Here is a 20,013-nt window from a genome sequence, read left to right as displayed (position 1 = left end):
CCTCGTTCAAACCAGCGGTCTTCTTTATCCAATATATGGACCTTGCTATCTTCAAAGGAGTGTCCCTTGTCTTTTAGGTGTAGAAAGACAGCTGAGTTTTTCCCTGTAGTGTTCACCCTCCTATGCTGAGCCATTCGCTTGGTGAGCAGTTGTTTTGTTTCCCCAATGTATAGATCTGTGCACTCCTCGATACACTGGACTCCGTATACCACATAGTTTGTTTTTCTTTAGGGGTTGGATCCTTTGGGTGTACCAGGTACACCCAAAGGATCCATGCCTATTTAATTGTTTGATCCATGCCTATTGAATTGTTTAATTTACATTAATATTCTGCTTTTACTTGTTTCGAATAGAATATGGAGAAGCCGCACACCACACACTCCCAAAGGTTCTTATCCTGGTGCCCAGTGATATCGGCAGCCTCACAACAAGGGTAAGAAGAATTTCACCGGCACACAGGAATTGTAGTAGCAGGGCAAGCCCTTGCAATTTTATTATGCAGTAGTGCAACGTTTCGGGGTCACGCCCCTTTGTCAAGCTTGACAAAGGGGCGTGACCCCGAAACGTTGCACTACTGCATAATAAAATTGCAAGGGCTTACCCTGCTACTACAATTCCTGTGTGCCGGTGAAATTCTTCTTACTCTTTTACTTGTTTCGGACATAGCAGTTTTAGACTTCTAATTCCATGCTTTCAGCTCAACAGCTGTAATTTTCTTTGTAGCCATTTAACTCTTATTATGAAAGATATCTGTTGAGCTTCAAGTCCGGTATTAGCAGTCTAAAATTACAAAAGTGTTCAGTTGAGCACTTTGAGTAAGTTTATATCTGGGTTAGTTTTTAAATTTTCAACTTAATTCTTAGAAAAAACTGTCACAAATAATAATAATGGGCAGCAACTGAAAAAAGATCATTATTACTGGTGTACTATCTGAAAACAGTTGAACTGATTTTTAAGGGGAATTATCAAATCAGAAATAAAGAACCTCCTGAAAGCTTATAATGCTTCTATAGAACTTTGTTATACATTAGAAATGTGGCACTGTATGTTTTGGATTCAACAATCTTTTCCGGGTTGTGAACAGTTTTAACAAGTATGTCTGGTATAATAGGCTGCTGTTACTATGTTATAAAATACATGAGTGCCTGTAATGATGTCCTTATAAACTGTGCTTAGTGATGTCATTTCTGTGACATGATTCACTAAAACTTGTGTATTATTAATAAGTAAAGAACTCCCTGTTAAAAAATATGAGGATAGTAGAAGCCACCTTGGAGTTCCATGAACATGTAAAAGCACGAGGCTGAAGGCTTCTGTGACATATAATATCCTTGTATTTTACATGAAACCTTTTAAAAATATAATTTGCTTTGTGCATATTTCCCCAGCAAGGTTGAAATATAATGCAATTTCATGCAGTATATGATAATACAATTTCGTCAAGCACTTGTTCACAAATATGGTAGCATTCACAAATATCCCACATATGTAATACCAGACTAGGGATGCACCAAATCTACTATTTTGGATTCGGCTGAACCAAACCGAATCTGAATCTGGGTTGGAAGGGGAAAACATTTTTTACTTCCTTGTATTGTGACAAAAAGTAACGCAATTTCCCTCCCCGTCCCTAATTTGCATATTGCATATGCAAATTAGGGTTCGGATTTGGTTCAGCTGGGCAGAAGGTTTCGGCAGAATCCTGCTGAAAAAGGCTGAATCCTGAATCTAATCCTATGTTCGGTGCATCCCTATACAAGCCATAATGATATTGCTTTTAAACCAGTAAATGCTACCTGCTGATTGTTTTATAGACCTGTAGCAAATTTTATTGTAAACTTGTACTACATAAGCACATATATGTATTTGCAGGAAAAGTTATATAGAACTGTAGCAACCTTTTTATGTAACCTTGTATTACATAACCACATATATTTCTTTCCGGAAAGCTCAAAATGAACAAATACTAGAGTCCTCGGCACTCAAATTGCATATATATATATATAAATATATATATATATATATATATATATTTATATATATATATATTTATATAAATATATATATATATATTTATATAAATATATATATATATATATATATATATATATATATATATATATATATATATATATATATATATATATATATATATATATATATATACACACGACATATAGAAATGATCTTAGGGTTGACATTAACATGCTCACGACAACCATCATTTACCAAAGCCTATATTATTTATTTTAAGAGCTCTATCAATTCCTGGTGACATCATATACAAGCTTATAAATTAACAACAATCATTTGATTTTCAATTAATGTATTTTGCACATGCTTGTATCACTAGTTCTTGCTAATTGAATTGTGATTATTTTAAGAAAAAGCCAAACAAAAAAAACTCTAGAAACTTCAGAATCAAAAAAGTGATCACTGTTTAGTAACTGGTGATAACATGTGCCTGTTTGGTGAAAACTTGGCACAAACCTTTAGTAAAAGGTGACTAGTTTTGATATTTATTTGCTATATTGTTTAATTTATTTGGTTACCTTGCTATATTGTTTAATTTATTTGGTTACAAAGTGCAAATTGTAAAAATAACAGAGAAATCTACACTTGTTTTCTTAGTAATATGAGGAACAAAGATTCCTTTGTATTGTGTAGGGATGTCGCGAACTTGTTCGCGCGAACATCGACTGTTCGCGCTTGCCGAATGTTCGCGAACGTCGCGCGACGTTCGCCATTTTGGGTTCGCCTTACCTGGCGCTTTTTTTTGCCCTCTCACCCCAGACCAGCAGATACATGGCAGCCAATCAGGAAGCTCTCCCTGCTGGACCACCCCCACACCCCCTGGACCACTCCCCTTCCATATATAAACTGAAGCCCTGCAGCGTTTTTTCATTCTGCCTGTGTGTGCTTGGAAGAGCTAGTGTAGGGAGACAGAAACAGCACCTGAGTGACGTTTTTCAAGCAGCAATAATATATTCCGTATCCACCACTGCTGTAGTGTATACGTTGACCTTGCAGGCATTATTTGCCCAGTGTGTTCTTCAAACCACTGCCACTTAGCTGTGTGAGCTTGTTCACATTCTGTCTAAATATCAATAATAATACCGTCTCCAGAAACACCACCTGAGTGACGTTTTTCAAGCAGCAATAATATATTCCGTATCCACCACTGCTGTAGTGTATACGTTGACCTTGCAGGCATTATTTGCCCAGTGTGTTCTTCAAACCACTGCCACTTAGCTGCGTGAGCTTGTTCACATTCTGTCTAAATATCAATAATAATACCGTCTCCAGAAACACCACCTGAGTGACGTTTTTCAAGCAGCAATAATATATTCCGTATCCACCACTGCTGTAGTGTATACGTTGACCTTGCAGGCATTATTTGCCCAGTGTGTTCTTCAAACCACTGCCACTTAGCTGTGTGAGCTTGTTCACATTCTGTCTAAATATCAATAATAATACCGTCTCCAGAAACACCACCTGAGTGACGTTTTTCAAGCAGCAATAATATATTCCGTATCCACCACTGCTGTAGTGTATACGTTGACCTTGCAGGCATTATTTGCCCAGTGTGTTCTTCAAACCACTGCCACTTAGCTGTGTGAGCTTGTTCACATTCCGTCTAAATATCAATAATAATACCGTCTCCAGAAACACCACCTGAGTTGTTGTTGTTGTTTTTGTTTTAAAAATAATGCCAGGCAAAGGCAGGCCGCCACGCAGAGGCACTAGGGGCCGTGCTGCTATGCTATCCTGTGGCCCTAGGAAATTGCCCAGTTTTAAAAAGGCAATGACCCTGAACTCCCAAAATGCTGAAGAGGTACTTGACTGGCTTACACAGCACACCCCATCCTCTACCGTTTCTAACTTTACCACAACATCCTCATCCTCCACTGCTATGGGCACCCCACGTAACACTTCCTCCACCACCGGCGCCCCTTCTTCACTGGAGTCAGAGGAGTTATTTTCACATGAGTTTCTTGAACTGAGTGATGCGCAACCATTATTGGCAGAAGAAGATGAAGGAGATGAGGACGTTACACCAGATTTAATTCTGGCAGAGAACACAACAGAGATGGACATAATGAGTGATGAGGAGGTCCCCGCTGCTGCTTCCTTCTGTGAGCTGTCAGAAGAAATTGATGCATCTGAGGAGAATGATGATGAGGAGATTGATGTTTTGTGGGTGCCCAGTAGAAGAGAGCAAGAGGAGGATAGTTCAGATGGAGAGACGGAGAGTCAGAGAGGCAGGAGGAGAATAAGACTTGGAAGAAGCAGGGAGGACAGCTCGCAGGGAACAGTAGGGCAACAACATGTATCGGCACCTGTGGTCAGCCGGCCAACGCACCCGCCATTGCCGCCAACGCCGCCAACTTCTACTGTTACCACCAGATTGCCAGCTTCAAAAAGGTCAGCAGTGTGGGATTTTTTTAATGTGTGTGCCTCTGACAAAAGCGTTGTAATTTGCAATGAGTGCAGTCAGAAACTGAGTCTTGGGAAGCCCAACAGCCACATAGGTACAACTTCTATGCGAAGGCACATGAACGGCAAGCACAAAGCACTTTGGGAGCAACACCTCAAAGGCAACAGGCAAACTAAAAGCCACCCTCCTTCTGGTCCAGCATCTTACTGCTCTACCTCTGCTGTCCTTGACCCGTCTGAACCACCCTCCACTCCGCCTTCCACCTTGACCACCAGTTCCCATTCCCAGTCATCTGCCCCCAGCCAAGTTTCTGTGAGGGCCATGTTTGAGCGTAAGAAGCCAATGTCTGCAAGTCACCCCCTTGCCCGGCGTCTGACAGCTGGCTTGTCTGCACTCTTAGCCCGCCAGCTTTTACCATACCAGCTGGTGGACTCTGAGGCCTTCCGCAAATTTGTAGCAATTGGGACACCGCAGTGGAAGGTACCCAGCCGCAATTTTTTTTCAAAAAAGGGAATACCACACCTGTACCACCATGTGCAGAGCCAAGTCACCGCATCTCTGTCACTTAGTGTTGGGCCAAAGGTCCATATGACTACTGACGCATGGTCCTCCAAGCATGGTCAGGGCAGGTATGTCACCTACACTGCCCACTGGGTGAACTTGGTAATGGCTGGGAAGCAGGGAATGTGTGGCTCAACAACGACAGTGGAGTTGGTGTCACCGCCACGGATTGCACGCGGTTCTGCCACCACCTCTACTCCTCCTTCGCTCTCTACCTCGTCTTCTTCCTCTTCTTCCTCCTCTGCTGCTGGGTCCTCCTCCTCCACACCTGTGCACCCCCAGCTCCCCCTAGGCTATTCGACGTGCCAGGTACGCCGTTGTCATGCTGTCTTGGGGATGACGTGCCTGGAAAGCAAAAACCATACCGGATCTGTACTCCTGTCATCTCTACAGTCACAGGCCGATCGGTGGCTGACCCCACACCAACTGAAGATCGGAAAAGTGGTGTGTGACAATGGAAGCAATCTGTTGGCAGCACTGAGACTGGGCAATTTAACACATGTGCCCTGCATGGCACATGTTCTGAATTTAATAGTCCAACGTTTTGTCTCGAAGTACCCAGGATTTCAGACGTTCCTATACAGCCATGGCACGCCTTGCTGACATTCAGCAGCGGTACAACATGCCAGTCAGGCGTTTGATTTGCGACAGCCAGACTCGCTGGAATTCAACGCTCCTCATGTTGGAACGTCTGCTGCAACAACAAAGAGCCGTCAACGAATACCTGTTTGAACTGGGTGGTAGGACTGAATCTGCAGAGCTGGGGATTTTTTTCCCCCGTTACTGGGTGCTTATGCGCGATGCCTGCAGGCTCATGCGCCCTTTTGAAGAGGTTACAAATTTGGTCAGTCGCACAGAAGGCACCATCAGCGACCTAATACCCTTTGCTTTCTTCCTGGAGCGTGCCGTGCGACGAGTGACAGATGAGGCTGTAGACCAGCGTGACGAGTAGCAGGAAGCGCACGATTTCTGGTCGGAATCACCAGAATGAACCCAGGCACCTGCTGCAACGCAGGGAGAGGTGTCAGAAGTGGAGTCAGAGGAGGAAGGTGGCTTTGTGGAGGAGGAGGACCAACAGGAGCAGGCTTCACAGGGGGCTAGTGGTGACCTTTTGTGGACCCCTGGTCTTGTACGTGGCTGGGGGGAGGAGACCGTGGATGATGCAGTCCTTGATAACGAGGAAGCGGAGATGGATACCTCTGCATCCAACCTTGTGAGAATGGGGTCTTTCATGCTGTCATGCCTGTTGAAGGACCCCCGTATCAAGAGGCTTAAGGAGAAGGACCTGTACTGGGTCGCGACTCTACTAGACCCTCTGTACAAGCATAAAGTGGCAGAAATGTTACCAACATACCACAAGTCTGAAAGGATGCTGCATTTACAAACCAGCCTGCAAAAGCATGTTGTACAATGCTTTTAAGGGTGATGTCACTTCAGGAACTCATCAACATTCCAGGGGCAGAGGTGCCAGTAATCCTGCCACGAGCGCACCTGCAAGGACAAAGCACTTTGGCCACTCTGTAACGTCAGACATGCAAATGGTTTTTTGTCCAAGGCAGCGCCAGAACCCTTCTGGATCCACCCTCAAAGAACGCCTCGACCGGCAGGTAGCGGACTACCTGGCATTAACTGCAGATATCGACACTCTGAGGAGCGATGAACCCCTGGACTACTAGGTGCGCAGGCTTGATCTGTGGCCAGAGCTGTCACAATTTGCCATGAACCTCTTGTCTTGCCCCGCCTCAAGTGTCCTCTCAGAAAGGACCTTCAGTGCAGCAGGAGGGATTGTAACTGAGAAGAGAACTCGCCTAGGTCACAAAAGTGTGGATTACCTGACCTTTATTAAAATGAATGAGGGGTGGATCTCGGAGGGTTACTGCACGCCGGAAGACTTGTTCTGAGTTTCTGACTCCCCATGCAGCTGTCCTTCTCTGCACGCCTCATGACTCCACACACAGCTGTCCTTTAGCGTCCTCCTCCCCTCCACCACCGTTACAAACTAGGGTGCAAACCCTACTGGTTTAATTTGAATCCAGGTAAATCCTGAGTTTTTCTGGCCTCTGTGCTTCAGTGGCTGCGACAAAAAAAAAAAATGAATATTTTCAGCATTTATATGGCATATTGTTTCTGGCCTCTGTGCTTCAGTGGCTGCGACAAAAATAAATGAATATTTTCATCATTTGTATGGCATATTTTTTCTGGCCTCTGTGCTGCAGTGGCTGTGACAAAAAGAAATGAATATTTTCAGCATTTATATGGCATATTGTTTCTGGCCTCTGTGCTTCAGTGGCTGCGACAAAAAAAATGAATATTTTCAGCATTTATATGGCATATTTTTCCTGGCCTCTGTGCTGCAGTGGCTGCAACAAAAATAAATTAATATTTTCAGCATTTATATGGCATATTTTTCCTGGCCTCTGTGCTTCAGTGGCTGTGACAAAAAAAAATGAATATTTTCAGCATTTATATGGCATATTGTTTCTGGCCTCTGTGCTTCAGTGGCTGTGACAAAAAAAATGAATATTTTCAGCATTTATATGGCATATTGTTTCTGGCCTCTGTGCTTCAGTGGCTGCGACAAAAATAAATGAATATTTTCATCATTTGTATGGCATATTTTTTCTGGCCTCTGTGCTGCAGTGGCTGTGACAAAAAAAAATGAATATTTTCAGCATTTATATGGCATATTGTTTCTGGCCTCTGTGCTTCAGTGGCTGCGACAAAAAAAAAATGAATATTTTCAGCATTTATATGGCATATTGTTTCTGGCCTCTGTGCTTCAGTGGCTGCGACAAAAAAAAAAAGAATATTTTCAGCATTTATATGGCATATTTTTCCTGGCCTCTGTGCTGCAGTGGCTGCAACAAAAATAAATGAATATTTTCAGCATTTATATGGCATATTTTTCCTGGCCTCTGTGCTTCAGTGGCTGCGACAAAAATAAATGAATATTTTCAGCATTTATATGGCATATTTTTTCTGGCCTCTGTGCTTCAGTGGCTGTGACAAAAAAAAATGAATATTTTCAGCATTTATATGGCATATTGTTTCTGGCCTCTGTGCTTCAGTGGCTGCGACAAAAATAAATGAATATTTTCATCATTTGTATGGCATATTTTTTCTGGCCTCTGTGCTGCAATGGCTGTGACAAAAAAAAATGAATATTTTCAGCATTTATATGGCATATTGTTTCTGGCCTCTGTGCTTCAGTGGCTGCGACAAAAATAAATGAATATTTTCAGCATTTATATGGCATATTTTTTCTGGCCTCTGTGCTTCAGTGGCTGTGACAAAAATAAATGAATATTTTCAGCATTTATATGGCATATTTTTCCTGGCCTCTGTGCTGCAGTGGCTGCAACAAAAATAAATGAATATTTTCAGCATTTATATGGCATATTTTTTCTGGCCTCTGTGCTGCAGTGGCTGCGACAAAAAAAATTAATATTGTTTGCATTTATATGGCATATTTTTTCTGGCCTCTGTGCTGCAGTGGCTGCGACAAAAAAAATTAATATTGTTTGCATTTATATGGCATATTTTTCCTGGCCTCTGTGCTGCAGTGGCTGCGACAAAAAAAAATGAATATTTTCAGCATTTATATGGCATATTGTTTCTGGCCTTCTGGTTCAGTGGCTGCGACAAAAAAAACATAATTTTTCAGGAAAGTACACATGCCTAATTTTTCAGGGTTCTGCAACAGTGGCAAAATCGCATCTTTTATGGTCACCGCAGGTGATCAATAAAGTAGACTGGGCCCACACTGCAGAATCAGTGTTTTTTGGTTGACTTCACTGTACATTGAATTACCTCTGCCTGACCGTGCACGTGCGCACAAGCACGGTGACTGCTAAACACACCACTACAGAAATATTGCCACCAACAGGACGAACATCCTGGAGGTGACAAGCTCAACTAGTAATTAACAACTATCATTTGCTCACTTGACGGTATCATTCATTAAAGCTCTTTGCGTTTTTTTGCGTTGCAGTAAGCGCCGCGTTTCGTCTTTGCGTGTGAACAGGCTGTAACCTTTACATGTAGACGCCGGACGTTTTAAAGCATTTTATTACACAGGTTTAGAAATGTAGTGTGATTTCTGCCCTTTACAGCACAAAACGCAGCGCTGTGTCAACAATGTATTTTTTAGAAACATTTTTGCCCTTGATCCCCCTCTGGCATGCCACTGTCCAGGTCGTTGCACCCTTTAAACAACTTTAAAATCATTTTTCTGGCCAGAAATGTCTTTTCTAGCTTTTAAAATTCGCCTTCCCATTGAAGTCTATGGGGTTCGCGACGTTCGCGAACCGCTCGCATTTTTGACGCAAGTTCGCGAATATGTTCGCGAACTTTTTTTCCGACGTTCGCTACATCCCTAGTATTGTGTAATCGAAGTGGTGGGACTTTGCAACTTCCACAGACACATGTAAGGAGAGACTGAGGGGAAAACCAAACTGTCAAGTGTAAGGCCAAACCTCAATATAATTACAAAATGTTCAGAATGTTTCCTAATACTGTATGTTGAATCAAATGCTTTCATTTATTATGTATTCAAAGATTCTGAACAATCATGCTATAGTGCTAAACTTGTACACCCAAGTGTTACTTTCCTTCCTTCTTTAGTAACAGAAATGAAACAAAGACAGGTGTGTTAGTCAACTTTGCCTTGCTTTGTTCTATCTTTAGTCTATCCTATAGGTGTGTCATATAGGTGTGTCAATGTTACATACTCATTTTGAAGTGTTTTGTACTGGCAAACTTGCATCTTTCCAGATTTTTTAAACAAAACGCAGGAAAGAACTCTGATCATAAAAAGTTAACTTATATTGATTGCATTGAACCTAATGAAATATTGTACATAAAGGAATGTTATCTTTTAGATTTGTAAACATTACCAGAAGAAAATGGGGATGTTTTGAACTCTCAGTCCAGACACATACTGAGGCTCAGTTGATAGTAAGAGTTACTTGCTAATGTTGAAAATAAGTTAAATTTGAATAACAGATATTAGAATGTTATCAGGAAGCCTGTTAGCCAGAAAGATCCAAATTACAGAAAGGCTGTCTCCCTTAGACTCAGTTATAATCAAATAATCCAGATTTTAAAAAATGATTTCCTTTTTCCTTGTAATAACAAAAAACTCAGTCCAGACACATATTCAAAATTCTACATTTTCTCAGGATAACAGGCACAGTTGGCAGGAAGTGTTGCTTGCTATTGTTAAAAACAAGTTAAATTTCAACTACAGGTATTAGATCCATTATCCAGAAACCTGTTATCCAGAAAGATCCGAATTACAAAAAATACCATCTCCCATAGACTTCATGATCATCTAATAATTAATTAATTAATAATTAAAAATATTTCCTTTTTCTCTGTAATAATAAAACAGTAGCTTGTACTTGATGCCAACTAAGATTATAATTAATCCTTATTGGAGGCAGAACCAGCCTATTGGGTTTATTAAATGTTTAAATGACTTTCTTTAGACTTGATATGAAGATCCACATTATGGAAAGATCTGTTATACAGAATGCTCGGGACCTGGAGCTTTCTGTATAACAGGACCCATACCTGTATTTTGTTGATCCTTTAGTGGCACAGCTGGGAATTTCTAATGCAGACCGCAAAATACTCAGGTTTTCAGGATTGACTGGGTAGTAGCTAACTATCAAAACAGTTTCACTTTGGGATTATGCCTAAAAACATTATTTAGTGCTTGCTGTGATGGAACACCCACCCCAAACCAGACTATCTTGCCATATCCCCAGGGGGGAATAGGTTATGTTAATTTTTCCAATGGTAGACCCTACACTACATCACATACAGGAGGAATACAAAAAGGCCTATACTTTCTAAAACGTGAGAAAGTCCATGTAGTCCTCACTACAAGAGACACATTGGCAGAAAATACAAGATACAAGAGCAAATCACTGCAACAGATACTTCAAAATCTAGAGGTGTAGCAATATTGTTAAAAAATCACTACACAGCTCTGTCACCAGGAGATACAAAGATAAATCAGAGGTCGATATCTAATAGTAGACATAGAAATTCAGGGACTCACCTATATCATAGCGAATGTATACACACCTAATAATGATAATAAATTGTTTTTTTCGGAACTTCTGCAGCAGCTAGACTCCTGGGGGACCACAAACCGATCTTCGGTGGAGGCACGAATTCAGCCTGGGACAAATTTTATACAAAAATTAAAAACATTAGATAAATGGGCAAATGACACAGCTAGAATAGTCAATTTGCATGAAGCAAATGAGAAGAAATTAGCATAGCACCGTCCACAACTTCCATTTGTATTTTAAAAAAACCTTTATTTGTTTCACATGGCTTTTAGATCTCAGACACACGTTTCAGACTCCAGTATCAGCATTTTTTCATGCTTGATACTGGGGCTTGAAACGTGACGTGTCAGAGATCTAAAAGCCATGTGAAACAAATAAAGACTTTTTAAAATTCATGTGGCAGTTGTGCTAATTTCTACAATGCTGTATGTCGGTTGGAGTAGACACCGAGCATAGTGCACCTGGCCTTTTGAGTATAAATTGTTTGGTGAGTGCAGTCTCTCTTTGTATAACTCAATACACCTTACATGGTTAGGGAACAAAAACTTAACTCCAGGGAGACACAATACACTATTTCAAACATGGTGCTCACTAGAACTAAGGATATACAAGAACTAACTATTGATAATATAAAACTGCTACATACACTCGATATGATAAAGAAATATCTTTTCCTACATAATCAACCTTTCTCTTTCCTACAACTACTACACTTTGCAAAACAGATGCTATCCCAACTAACTGATGCAGTCAAACATAACCTGTTAGATTTACTGTGGCCACTACAAACGACTACAAAATCTACATCTCAAATATATCAACAAATCAGAATCCACATGGGCATTGACAACCCCAGCACAAATATTATAAGATCGATAGCTCTGATCCCAAATGCAGAAGCACACCACGATATCTTCCAATACTATATCAACATAATGAAAAGCTTACCAGCAAGTACTTACCAGGAAATGTCCCTTCAAATTTTACATCACTCATATCTTACACCACTTAAAGGGGACCTGTCACCTAAAAAAAAATATTCCAAATCCTATTTTATTATGTTAGTCAAGCAAAATACACTTTAATTACACTATAGGAATTATTTGAAACTTGTTTCCTTAGGTCAGGGCAATAATAATTTTAGGAGCCATTTTGTGGACACTGTTATTAAGGCAAGCCTTGCGTCATCTCAAAGTCTTATTTGTGCACCAGAATGGGGGACCTGATGTCCATCCCCATGCACTGGTTTCATAAATAAATAGTAAAGAGAGAGGGAGAATGTGGGGAGAGCAGTGACATCTAGTAAGTGCTGAATGGAAAGTGAAAGTAATTGCCTGCCCCGCCTCTAGGCCTAAGGCATAGAGGAGGGGCAGGCAATATTTGATTGACAGCTGAGATTTTTTAATGCATTTACAACAGCTATGAATGCTTTAATGAAAAAAAAGAATTTGGATTCCTTGTTTAATTTTAAAAGGACTTTTAATATACAGCTTTTTATGTTTGTGTGACAGTTCCACTTTAAGAGATTCCATATTGGCACTGCCTCCTCTGATACATGCCTAAAATGCAGTAGTCCCGGAGCAGACTTGACACACTGCCTATGGTCCTGCGTAAATATTCAACAATTTTGGGGGGAAGTTGCCTGCTACTGGCCATTAGGTGGTTTTGCCATCAGGCAAAACTTTGAACGTTACAGCCTCTTTTTAAGCAAATTCTCTTTTAACACACAAACTACGCGTTCAGAAAAAGCCCTGACTGAATGCCTAGCTGCTGCAGCTAGAAAAGTCATCTTGCATCTATGGCTATCCCATACCCCTCCACACCTCTAACCCTAGTCCAGAACAATCTCCATCATATCTTCCAACAGGATTGGATCAAGACCATGACAAATAAGGAACAATACACTCTTCCACACATGGCTCACGTACATATCTTCACTACCTCATCCAATTAGACACTTAATACATGTTTTTCAACATACCTCCTGGTACAAGACTGAATTACTTTGGGATAACCCACTTGTCCTTGAGACTGAACAAGCTTTTACACAGTCTGTCTTCTCAAACACCAACAAACTCACCCCCCAGAAGCCATCAAGCTGACAGAATGTTAACCAACTACCAGAACAGATCTAACGCTACACTTATAGAAACTTATAGAAATCTCTTGCTGAGAATTATTATTTGTTTCTTCCAGTAGCTTAACTGAATAGAAGTATCTATGGTTATACTTCACATTTGTTCCTTTGTTCCTATGTTTTAAAGTTTTTGAAAGAAATTGTACCTGTTTTGAAGCAGGAGTTGAAATGTTGGTTAAATTTATGGTATAAAGCACCGTATATATAATTAGGAAAAGACCCCTTCATTTCATTATTTATTTTCATCCATATTCTTTTTGCAAGGATGGTGAAAAAACTTTCAATCGGGCCAAACTGCTGAACATTGGTTATGTGGAATCATTGAAAGAATATGCCTACGATTGTTTTGTATTTAGTGATGTTGATCTTATCCCGATGGATGATCGGAACACCTACACGTGTTTTAGCCAACCAAGACATCTCTCTGCAGCAATGGATAAATTTGGGTTTGGGTAAGAATTTTTTTAAACTAATTTCATCTTCTAAAGGGGACATAAAGGCTTGTTTCCTATAATTCATGGGGCCCATTTACTAAGGGTCTAAGTGTATTTTTGAATTCAAAAACTTTGAATTTCAAAGTAATTTTTGGGTACTTCGACCATCGAAAACCAAAATTCGGTTTGAATTGAAAAAACTTCACAAATTCGACCATTCGAAAATCGAGTACTGTCTCATTAAAACAACATCGACTTTGACACTTTGCCACCTTAAACCTGCCGAATTGCTATGGGGGAACCTCCTAGAACCTCTCTGAGTCTTTGGCTAAGTTTTTAGAAGTCAATGGTTTTTTTTGGTAAGATCCTTCGAATCGCTCGAAAATAGCCGTTTTCGATTGAAAAAATACTTCGACTATCGAAGTATGTAATTCGATGGTCGAATTTCGAAGTTTTTTAACTTCGAAATTCAACCCTTAGTAAATGTGCCCCCAATTGTATGGCATGTTTTTCATTGACGAGGTTAGTGAAATTTGCAGTATAGGCAAATAATTCAAAAACCAATGGTAGGGTCTAGACAATCCCATTAATGTCTGTGTAGTGAAAGTTTCAAGTGTTTTGCCACCCACTCAGCTGGAGCCTGAGGAAAACAATTGAATTTGCCTCATGTGTAGGGTTGCCACCTTTTTTGGAAAAAAATACCGGCCTTCCTATATATTTACCTTTTTTCCCCTATTAATAACATTGGGATCAACCATCATTTTTGACGGCCAGACGGCAACCTTATTCATGTGTCATGTCTCTGATTGTATTTACTACCTCTTTAATTAAAATAAATAAATAAAAGCACACATTTAAAGTATTATTTCATATTTCCTGGCCACTCCATATCAGCATTACAACCGGGGGGCTCCTCCCATCCCCGCCCATAGACCAGACTGTCCCCCCCCCTCTAAAACTTTAAAGGCACCCATGGACACACTTACTTCGTCTTTTTTCTTTCTGTCCTTGCTCTGCTATGACCTTAGGGATCCTCTCCTAGTTTGAGTTATTCCCTGGGAAGTTGTAAGCTTCCTTAGGTGAATCCAGGGCAGGGGTGCTTCTCCTTCCTCCCCTTCTTGTAAAGTCGGGGTGTGGGGCAGACAAGGGGCTAAGCCTTGATTGGGTTTTTCTACCTCCTCCATTTTGTCTCCCTGAGCGCAGCATGTAAGTGACTTGGAAGTTGCTTGTGCCGCAAAGGAATCCATGGTAGATGTTATCTACCTTTTCTCTCATATCTGCCTTCCTGCACAGAATAGGATTCAGCTGCTACCCCTTTTTTCCTTGTGACTGGCGTGTTTTCGCTCGCAGGGTCCATTTTGGATTTTGCACATGCGCAATTCCGACAAGCCGCCGCGGCCATCTTAGATGGGCGCGCACGTGCATTTTCGCTCAAAAAGTCGCGGCGGCCATTTTTGTTTGGGGAATCTTCGGGAGGAGATTGGAAGTGCGTGTCACTTCCTCTCCAAGTGTTACCCACTTCCCCATGGTTCGAGCTGAGTCTTCCTTCTTTTGTGTCAGGAAAGGTTTTTTTGGAATGGATTCCTTAGCCTCAGGTGCCTCTGCCCTCCAAGCTAGGTAGGTCCCTCCTTTTCTATTTTCTCTTTTCCTTCTCCCTCTCTCTCTTCTTTTTTTTTGATTTTGGGTTTTTTTCTTCTCTCTTCCAGCTTACCAGAAGATGGATCTTCTAAAAAGTGCACAGGTCCTTCTACGGCCCAGGAATATGTGGGTTGCTTCAATCCGTTTTAAACAGGCAAGAAGTTTTGCAGATCCTGCTGGATTGAATTCTGCAGTTCTGCTTCTGGTCCTTCTACCATAGCCCCAAGGGATTTGGTAGTCCTGGTCTGGGAAGAGAGGAAGACTCCTCTGAAGATAAATCTGTGTCTCCAGAGTTACTTGCGGATGACCTTTTCGACTCTGAGGAGAAATCAGAAAGTGCCAAGTACACTTTGATCTTTCCTTAGTCTCCCTACTTATCAAGGCTGTCAGACAGACTTTAGGGGTAGAGGAAGATGGAGAAGGGTCACTTACCCTGAAGGTTCTGCCATCCTCCACAAAAACGCCCCAAGCTTTTCCACTTTTTCAAGAAGTCTCAGACCTCATAAAGGCTGAATGGCAGAAAACCGCCAAGAAGGTCTCCTTTGTCTCTCAGGGGACAAGATTTTCTAAGCTATATCCATTCAAGGATTCTGAAACCAAGGAATGCTTTTCTGCCCCTTCTGTTGATCTGGCTGTTATACATCTAGCCAAGAACACTTCTCATCGATGACAGTTCTACCCTAAGGGATCCTATGGATAGGAGGTTGGAGTCAGACCTCAGAAAAGCTTTTCTAGTGGCTGGGGCTGCTTGCAAGCCAGCAGTGGCCTTAGTCTCAATGGCCAAGGCCGTGTCCCTTTGGATCGACGGGATTGAAGGAGCTATTTCAGAAGGAGCAGACTTAAAAGAAATCTCCTCCAGATTGGCAGAACTAAAGTTGGCTACGGGGTTTATCTCAGAGGGCACAGTGGATCTCACCAGACTGACAGCACGTTCAATGGCTCTCTTGGTGGCGGCCCAAAGTGCTCTGTGGCTCAGACCATGTGCGGCAGATGTCTCATCCAAAATGAGCCTCTGCACCTTACCTTTTGAGGGCTTGCGCCTATTTGGATCAAAATTGGATGATGTCATATCCAAAGCCTCCAGGGAAAAAAGTCTATTCTTGCCCCAAGGGAAGAAAAAGCAAAGAGTCCCTTACTTTAAATCATCTACTTTTCGAGGGTCAGGAAGACCCAGGACCGGACAGCAAGGGTCTAGGTCTACAGGAGAAGACTACAGACCCTTTTCCTGGAGAAAGGGACAGGCTTCATTTCCTAGAGAAGACAAGTCTAAGCCTTTCCAGACAAACAAGAAGCCATCCTGACTATCCGTCCTCCAAAGGGAAGGTAGGGGGCAGGTTGGCAGGCTTTCTAACATCATGGAGGTCTACCATCTAAGACCAGTGGGTTTTAGACATTTTAACAAGAGGCTACCTTCTGGAGTTTGTCTCAGTCCCAACAGACCATATTTTTCGAATCTCTCCTTACCCCAGCGAAGGAGAAAAAAGAGAGGCCTTGGATCATTATTTGCAGTGGCTGATAACAGAAGAAGCGGTGTCTCCAGTTCCACCAGAGGAGCAGAGAAAAGGGATCTACTCCATTCTCTTCTTGGTGAAGAAGTCCGCAGGAGGATGGAGACCGATACTAGACTTAAAGCTAGTCAACAAACACTTGAAAGTACAAAAAATCAAGATGGAATCCATTTTCTCAATCATCGCGGCAGTGCTTCCACAAGACTGGCTTCTTCCAATCGATCTACAGGATGCCTACCTCCACATCCCAGTAGCTCATTCTCACCAGCGTTTCCTATGCTTCGCTATAGCAGGAAGACATTTTCAATTTCGCTGTTTACACTTTGGCCTTTCCACCGCTCCAAGAGTTTTTTCAAAGGTCCTAGTCACCCTAATAGTGGCTCTCAGACTAGAGGAAATCTCCATCTGACACTACCTAGACGACATTCTCTTGTCAGCAACAAAAAGGGAGACTCTACTGGCACACCGCGACCGAGTCCTCAGTTTCCTAGAATCCCACTGCTGGCTTGTGAATTGGGAAAAGAACCATTTGTCTCCATCCCAGACTTTGGTCTATCTAGGGGCTTCCTTCAACACCCAGAAGGACCCAGTCTCGATTCCTCTCCAGAAAGTCGGGGCCCTTGTCAACTTAGCCTTAAGTTTCCAATTCAAGGATTGGGCCACAGCCAGGGACTTGATGTCCCTGCTGGGCTCCATGGCAGCAACCATTCCAGTAACAAAGTGGGTGAGATGGCACATGAGGCCAGCCCAATATCTGTTCTTGGACCAATGGAACAGGGAAGAGAAGGATTGGTATCAGAAGATCCATCTATCTCAGTCCTTCAAGAATTTTCTCCTATAGTGGAGATCAGAGAAGAACCTTATGAGAGGATATTGCCTCTCTCAGCCACTTTGGAAGGTCCTAGTTTCAGTTGCCTCCACTCGGGGCTGGGGAGCCAGATTGGGGACAGAATGGGTCCAGGAAAAATGGCCTACTTGTCAGACTAATGTACCTTCAAACATCTTGGCGATAAGAGCAGCAAAATTAGCCTGGTTTGCTTTTGCGGATGTTCTCAGAGGCTCTTCAGTCAAGCTCCTTTCGGACAACACCAGTGCTGTAGCATATATCAGGAGGCAGGGGGGAATGAGGAGCAAGTCGTTGCTTCTAGAAACCCAGCCCATCATCCAGTGGGCAGAGAAAAACCTGACCTTGCTGACAGCGGAACATCTTCTGGGAATCGAGACTCTGGAGGCAGACTTCCTGAGCAGAAACTGTATCTTAAGCCACAAGTGGTCATTGAACCAGGAGGTTTTTCAGACGCTAGTGATGAGATGGGGTCTTCCAGAGATCAATCTTCTAGCCTCTCACCTCAATATGAAGCTTCCAGCTTTCTTCTCGAGAAAACCATGCCAGTTGGCAATGGGGTCAGATGAGTTGCTCCAAACTTGATCCTTCAGGCTAGCTTATGCCTTCTCTCCATTTCCCCTCATCCAGAAGGTCCTTCTGAAGCTCATCGAGGACAAGACCGAATTGATTCTGATTGCCCCAAAATAGCCACGCAGGCCATGGTACCCCTTGCTCCTCAAACTTTTCGATAGCCCCTCCTGTGCCCTCTGAGGAGGGATTTGCTGAGTGAGGGGCCTCTTCTTCATCCAAACCCAGCTGCCCTGTCTCTACAGGCTTGGAGGGTTTAAAGGCCCACTCCACTAGGGCTGTTTTGTCTGCATGGGCAGCGCTGGCGAATGTCTCGACTCCACAGATCTGCTAAGTAGCCTCCTGGTCCTCAGCTCGAACCTTCATCAGGCACTATCAGTTGGACTTGTCTTCTTCAAGTAATCATGCCTTTGCAGCTGGTAGCCACATGGCCTTGCATTCTTATTAAAATCATTTTTGCATCAGTTCCTGTGTATTGTTTTTCCCACCCATTAGCCTTCATGACTCGGTATATCCGGTTGTAATGCTGATATGGAGAATTCTTTCATACTTACTGTAATTCTCTTTTCTTGGCCACTCTCCATTTCAGCATTTCCCACCCCATTGGGACAGTTGCTTTATATTAGATGAAGAAAGTGTGTCCAGGGGGTGCCTTTAAAGCTTTAGAGGGGGAGGGACGTTCTGGTCTATGGGCAGGGATGGGATGGGAGGAGCCCCCCGGTTGTAATGGAAAGTGGCCAGGAAAAGAGAATTACGGTAAGTATGAAAAAATTCTCCTTTTTTATCTACCTGGACTGGCACATTTGGGGTGTGGCACTTTTGAAAGACCACCTTCCATATAGATCTACTAATTGTGGCTGCCAAGATACATAGAAGACCTGAATTTGATTGGTAGTTTTCTTTTTTCCAATCAGATTAACTATATAAGAGTTATGTTATATAGTTATGTGTCTTCTAATAAAATGTATAAAGGAATAACCTTGGCAAAAATGCCCCTGGTTAGAGACTTGTCAAGATCTTTCTTTCTTGAGATTAGAAGAGCGGAAATAGCATCTTCAGTTGATGATGTTCACACTATAGCCTTTCAGGTAATGGCACATTGTGTTTGTCTCCACCAGTGAAACAGGATTTTAAGCAGAAAATGCACATTTGAGTGTTTTCTGACTGAAATCTGTCCTGTGTATGCAGTGAGAGCACACACACAGGGTAGTTTTCTCCTGTATCTTTGTTTTTTTTTTTTTTTTTAAAGATCCCCTTCTCCAGGGGTGGAAAAGATGATGATATCTATAACCAGGTATTCCATTAATCTTAGGAAGTTTGATACCACATAATACTTTTGGATGTCCACATTATACCCGGGCCACCAGGTTGCAGAGTCCTGCTGTAGATCAGATGGAAAATAAATGTGATAGGAATAATATGCACATAGGTTTGAACTTGTGGAAATAAGATTTTCATGTACCCTAACTAGAAATAAAAAAGTTATTCTTTTGAGCAGGGGCTTCTCTTAGTGGTATAATTATCAAAGAGTGAATTTAGAGATCACCAGAGTTCTCTAGAGTGAAATTCCGCCTTTCTCCATTAATTTCTATGGGAATTTTATGGGAAGAGTATATATCAATGGTGAAAGTGAAAGTTTATCCATTGATAAATATACCTTTCAAAATCCCATAGCAATGAATGGAGAGTGGAGGAATTTTACTCTAGAGGACTGTGGCGATCTCTGACTTCACTCTTTGATAAATATACCCTATATCTCTTCATCTCAATTAAGTTCACAGTCTAATTAAGTCATAAATA

General features: G+C 41.9%; 1 protein-coding gene across 1 annotated transcript in view; it reads left to right on the top strand.

The window, feature by feature from the left end:
* The window catches only part of b4galt1.2.S (UDP-Gal:betaGlcNAc beta 1,4- galactosyltransferase, polypeptide 1, gene 2 S homeolog), a 52,157-nt gene that overhangs the window by 14,555 nt on the left and 17,589 nt on the right, over positions 1-20,013 (top strand). Inside the window, exon 4 of the mRNA XM_018243541.2 lies at positions 13,484-13,671. Within this exon, the coding sequence (XP_018099030.1) occupies positions 13,484-13,671 (188 nt within the window). The remainder of the gene's footprint in view (positions 1-13,483; positions 13,672-20,013) is intronic.

Source organism: Xenopus laevis, chromosome 1S (genome assembly GCF_017654675.1).
Source record: "Xenopus laevis strain J_2021 chromosome 1S, Xenopus_laevis_v10.1, whole genome shotgun sequence".
In the NCBI taxonomy this organism is placed as follows: domain Eukaryota; kingdom Metazoa; phylum Chordata; class Amphibia; order Anura; family Pipidae; genus Xenopus; species Xenopus laevis.
This window is presented reverse-complemented; position numbering and strand designations above follow the sequence as displayed.